Source organism: Cebus imitator, unplaced genomic scaffold (assembly GCF_001604975.1).
Source record: "Cebus imitator isolate Cc_AM_T3 unplaced genomic scaffold, Cebus_imitator-1.0 Scaffold375, whole genome shotgun sequence".
Lineage (NCBI taxonomy): Eukaryota > Metazoa > Chordata > Mammalia > Primates > Cebidae > Cebus > Cebus imitator.
Genome location: NW_016107690.1, coordinates 461,529 through 467,271, shown reverse-complemented (window position 1 = coordinate 467,271; position 5,743 = coordinate 461,529). Strand labels below are relative to the sequence as shown.

General features: G+C 58.2%; 1 protein-coding gene across 1 annotated transcript in view; it reads right to left on the bottom strand.

Moving 5' to 3' along the window:
* ZFR2 (zinc finger RNA binding protein 2) overlaps positions 1-5,743 on the bottom strand; it is a gene marked incomplete at its 5' end in the record, with an annotated part of 32,008 nt that overhangs the window by 19,385 nt on the left and 6,880 nt on the right. The window contains 3 exon segments of the mRNA XM_037731022.1: positions 477-634; positions 2,481-2,658; positions 4,657-4,839. Coding sequence (XP_037586950.1) covers positions 477-634; positions 2,481-2,658; positions 4,657-4,839 — 519 coding nt within the window.

The window sequence follows — 5,743 nt, the reverse complement described above, 5'->3', positions numbered from 1 at the left end:
AAAAAAAAAAAAAAAAAAAAAGAATCCCAGGCCTGCCTCTTTGGAACGCGCAAGGCCAACCAGCTCAAGAAGGGTCTGAGCTGCCACTGGCCGGGAGCTTGGCCCCACTGCTCACCAGGCTGGCCTTGGTAGGTCCCAAGCTCCCCCAGGCCCAGGAAAGGGGCTGGACAGACAGACCTGCAACCTCCCAGGGACTTTCCACTGCCTGGAGTCCTTTCGGCCTCCCAGCCAGGCAGCTCCTCAGGGACCCCTGTTGGCAATGCCTCGGCCTGTCTCTGACCCTCACAGATCCATGTTCATTTCCTGCTAATATCCGACATCCAGCACCCAAAGTGTCAAGCAGGTCTGCAGGGGCAGCTCAGGAATGGGGCTGGTTCGTAAATGTCGCTGGGAGAACCCGGGTGAGGTCTCAAAGCCTGAGCCACGGGAAGGTCCTTCCCTGACCAGAGCACCAGGGCTTGTCAGCCTCCATGTACCTCCTCCACATATTCCGGCCCCACCGGCTGCGCATCAGAGCAGCCCTGGGGAGCTTCCTCCGAGTATCCTCGGGTGGGGGCTCCGGGACCCTCTGATTTGGGTGGGGTTGGTTTCTCCCACTGGGGTCTGCAGGCTGCTGCCTGCGGCTCAGGAGGCCCTGAGGGGACAAAACATGTCACTTGTAACCTGTTCCATGAGAAGGCACTGCGGCAGCAGACCACCAGGCAGCAGGGGGTGGAGAGCCACCTAGACCCCGGGCTCTGCCATCCCCTTCCCTCCTCCCGATGTGGGGGGGGGGAATGGCCTGGGAGCAACCTCACCCTCCCTTTCATGCCAGTGTGTGACCCAGCCGAGAAAAGGTCAATTTCTTTCTTTCTTTTTTGAGATGGAGTCTTGCTCTGTCACCCAGGCACGATCTCGGCTCACTGCAACCTCCGCCTCCCGGGTTCAAGCAATTCTCCTGCCTCAGCCTTCTGAGTAGCTGGGACTATAGGTGTGCACCACCACGCCCGGCTAATTTCTTGCATTTTTAGTAGAGACAGGGTTTCCTGATGCTGGCCTCGAAGTCCTGACCTCATGATCCACCTGCCTCAGCCTCCCAGAGTGCTGGGATTACAGGAATGAGCCACCGCGCCCAGCCTATGAGGCCAATTTCAATCTGTCGGTGGAGAAGCGCTGGTTTTTAGGTGTTTGCTTGAGGAACCCACCGACAGCACAAAATCCACATCCCTTAGTTAATCGACGATCAAGTATCAGGTGGACCAAGACTTGCACTTAACCTGCCCCTGCTGGGCAAAATTACGGAGCCTCGGGGCAGACAAATGTCTCTGTTATCGGCATGACTTGATGGCTCCATCTTCAAAATCATGTGGCTATTCAAGAATCAAGGCTGCTGAGGCTAAAAACAGAGCATCCCCCACGCCGGCCCATGCATAGCACGGTGGTCCAGGGCTGTCTCTTACGCAGAGAGCTCCAGCTCCACCTCCACCATTGATGGCTTTTCCGTCTACACGCTGGGGCTGGTGTCAACATCGACTTCACTGAGTTTTGGGCTGGGCACAGTGGCTCACGCCTCACGCCTCACGCCTGTAATCCCAGCGCTGTGGGAGGCTGAGGTGGGAGGATCTCTTAAGCCTAGGGGTTTCAGACCAGCCTGAGAGACATAGCAAGACCCCATCTCTAAAAAAAAATACAAAAAGTAGTGGGGAGTGGTGGTGCACACTGCAGTCCCAGCTACTCAGGAGGCCGAGCTGGGAGGATCGCTTGGCCCAGGAGGCGGAGGCTGCAGTAGCACCTCTGTACTCTGGACCAGGTGACAAGGCGACGCTGTCTCAAAAAACAAACAAAAACCCATGAAAAAGAGTTGTCATGGAGAATCCCAACACCCAGCAGCAGCCCAAATTCTACCAGAAGAGGCCAGGCACGGTGGCTCACGCCTGTAATCCCTGCACTGTGGGAGGCCGAGGCGGGCAGATCACCTGAGGTCAGGAGTTCGAGACCGTCCTGGCCAACATGGTGAAACCTCGTCTCTACTAAAAACACAAAAATTAGCCCGGCGTGGTGGTACAGGCCTGTAGTCCCAGCTACTTGGGAGGCTGAGGCAGGAGAACTGCTTGAACCCAGGAGGCGGAGGTTGTAGTGAGCAGAGATGGTGCCACTGCACTCCGGCCTGGGCGACAGAGCAGTGAGACGCCATCTCAAAAAGAAAAGACTACAGGAAGAAATGGCATTACCATTTTACTGGTTCCGCCTGCTCTCTCTGGAATTGTCTCAAAGGATCTCTAAGGTTGAGGGTGGTGTGGGCCAGTGGGGGGCCATCCTGCCCTGCTGCAGTGAGGGAGTGACGGCACCAGCCCCTTGCCCCCGCCCCCAGAAGACATGAAATCTCTTTCGTGAAAATCGACTGGATGGTGACCGCTCAGGAAACTCCCACTAGGCGGCCAGGGCGCGTGTGGGTACGTGAACACGTAGGTAGACGTGGCAGAGAATGCAGAGACACGTACCCTTGCATGAGGCCTTTGAGGCCACAGGTATCCTGGCCAGCGCTGGTCTGCTCGGGGCACACACACTGGGGCTGGTGAGGGGCATGGCCTTGGCTTCAGCCCCAGGGGGACTCTCCGTGGCCCCGGCAGGCTCAAGCGTGGGAATGGGCTTCCCCAGTTTGGTGTGCAGCTTGAAGACCTGGAAGAGACAGAGCTGGACCCTGTGTGAGGGCCACTCCAAGGCCTGATGGCCTTTTCCAAGAAGTAGGAAGGGCCTCCATGGGAGCGAAGCGGGAGTGAGTGTGGGTGGGCCGGTCCTGGGGACCCCACCTCCTCTCTGGCTCTGACTCTCTGGATCTCACCCCCTCCAGAAGGCCCTTCCACGTGCTTGTGACTCCTCTAGCGCTGTGATACCCTCACCGGCTCACATGGACGCTCTTCCCCCTCCTGCACCTTGTGGGCTTCGAGGTGGGGACGTGTCTCTGCCTCCCAAGCCCCAGGCTAGTGCCCCCGATAGCCCGGGACTCAGCGTGTGTGGGTGGACTATGGGTGTGCACACGTCCCTGGACGCACGCCCACGTTCTGCACGCACATGTGCACGTGATCACATCCGCATTCTGGCCGTGCCCCATTCTCGGCACCTCTGGGTGCAAGGCACAAAGCTTCCACGTGCACAGGGTCGCTGTGTGTGTGCTGGGGACCCTCTCCCACACACTGGCCAGCTCTGAGTGTCTGAGACGCACTGCACAGACTTCCCTGCACCAAACCCACAGTGGGCTCAGGGCCTCCCTGACCCCCAGGCCAAGCCCCAACCTTCGGGGGGTGACACCTGCGGCTCCGTCCCACCCAGCACCTAGCTCTCCCGCTCCCAGGCCAGTGAGTCTCACTCCCCTGTCACTCCCCTGTCTCTCCCACCACCTCCTTCCCTCCTCCATGCCTCCCTGCCCATTCCTCTTTCCCCTGAGGGTTCACACAGGCCCTCAGCAGGCTGTCCTGAGCTGAGCCAGAGAATGAGGCCGTGGATGAGCCTCTGGGCAGCTGGGGGAGATGAGCCAGGTCCCCAGCCAGGCCTCCCAGGGCGGCCCAGCGTGACTGACAGCAGAGGCTGCAGCACAAGCCGGTTGCCCCCTCCCTGCCCTCGGGTGGGGGGGACTCCATCCCCTTTTACCCAGAACATGACGTAACCCAGGCCTTTTTTCTTGAGATGGAGCTTTGCTCTGTCACCCGGGCTGGAGTGCAGTGGCAAGATCTCAGCTCACTGTAACCTCCACCTCCCAGGTTCAAGCAATTCTCCCGCCTCAGCCTTCCTAGTAGCTGGGATTACAGGCGCATGCCCCCACGCCTGGCTAATTTTTTTATTTTTAGCAGAGATGGGGTTTTGCCATGTTGGCCAGGCTGGCCTCGGACTCCTGACCTCACGTGATCCATCTGCCTCGGCCTCCCAAAGCGCTGGGATGACAGGTGTGAGCCCTTGTGCCCAGCCTTACCCGGGCCCTTTTAAGGCCATAGGGAAACAGTGCTACTACAGCAGGCGGTGTGGAAAGCAAGACCCCAACGGGGGCGCAGCGTGTGCTCTCATGGCACGCAGTGCAAGCCCTGTCTGTCGCCGCGCCTGAATGCCAACGCTTTCTTGGAAGTGTGAGTCTGAGTGTCTCGGCCACTTCCTGCTTTTGTGCAATGAGCAGGAGCAACTTTTACAAGTGGACAGGAGTCCAGGCGCGTAACCCCAGCACTGTGGGAGGCCGAGGCGGGCGGATCACGTGAGCTCAAGAGTTCCAGACCAGCCTGGCCAACATGGCGAAACCCCGTTTCTACTAAAAATACAAAAATTAGCCAGGTTTGGTGGTGGGCGCCTGTAATCCCAGCTACTGGGGAGGCTGAGGCAGGAGAATCGCTTGAACCTGGGAGGCAGCTGTTGCAGTGAGCCGGGATAGTGCCACTGCACCCTAGCCCGGGAGACAGTGTGAGACTCCACCTCTAAATAAATGAATGAACGAATGAATGAAATAACAGGAAAGCAGTCTGGCCCCTCGGAGATAAGGAGGCATGGCCCTGGGCAGCCGGCCCTGGGGTGCGCTCCACTTGGGGAGGCTTTTCTGGGCCCCCTCTTATCTCCCCTGGTGCCTCTCTGGGTCCCAAGTGCTGACCTTGGCTTCCTCCCCAGGGGTGGGGGAGCCTGGGCCGGGGCAGGGCATACCTTCTGGTGCTTGGCTCCCCGGTTGTGGGCCGCGTAGGCGTCTGCCCTGGTGCAGGACACGGAGCACAGGTCACAGTGGAGCTGCGCCTGCACCCCCCGCGGGCTGCCGTTGGGCTGCACGCCTGTCTTCTGGGCCACCTCCTTCTTTCTGTGCTTCTGCCCTCCCAGATGCTCCCGGTAGGTCTGTAGCAAGGGGTGAGAGGTGGCCTAAGAGGGGGTCTGCACACTGGGGGCTGCCCATCCCCCTGTAGCCCCCGGCTCAGCACAGGAACTTGGCGGGTAGCACAGGCCTGCTGTCCCCATTCCGCCATTGCCTGATGCCAGGGAAGTTCAAGTGTCCCTTTATTTTTCTAATTATTATTTTTTTTTGAGATGGAGTCTCACTCTGTTGCCCAGGCTGGAATGCAATGGCGTGATCTCAGCTCGCTGCAACCTCCCGCTCCCCAGTTCAAGTGATTCTCCCACCTCAGCCTCCTGAGTAGCTGGGATTATAAGTACCCACCACCATGCCCGGCTAATTTTTTTATTTTCAGTAGAGATGGGGTTTCACCATCTTGACCAGGATGATCTTGAACTGCCAACTTCATGATCCACCCACCTCAGCTCCAAAAGTGCTGGGATTACAGGCATGAGCCACTGTGCCCAGCATAATTTTAGTAGAGACAGGGTTTCACCATGTGGACCAAACTGGTCTTGAACTCCTGACTTCAAGTGTCTGCCCCCTTCAGCCTCCCAAAGTGCTGGGTTACAGGAACACCCCACCACACCGTATCTTCTTACGATAGACTTCTCAATTTTTTTTTTTGAGAGAGGGTCTCGCTCTGTCACCCAGGTTGGAGTGCAGTGCAGTGATCTCAGCTCACTGCAACCTCAGGAGTTCAAGACCAGCCTGGCCAAGATGGTGAAACCCCATCTCTACTAAAAATATAAAAATTAGCCAGGCATGGTATTGGGCGCCTGTGATCCCAGCTACTTAGGAGGCTGAGACCAAGAATTGCTTGAACCTGGGAGGCAGAGGCTGCAGTGAGCCGAGATGGTGCCACTGCACTCCAGCCTGGGCGACAGAGCGCGACTCTGTCTCAAAAAA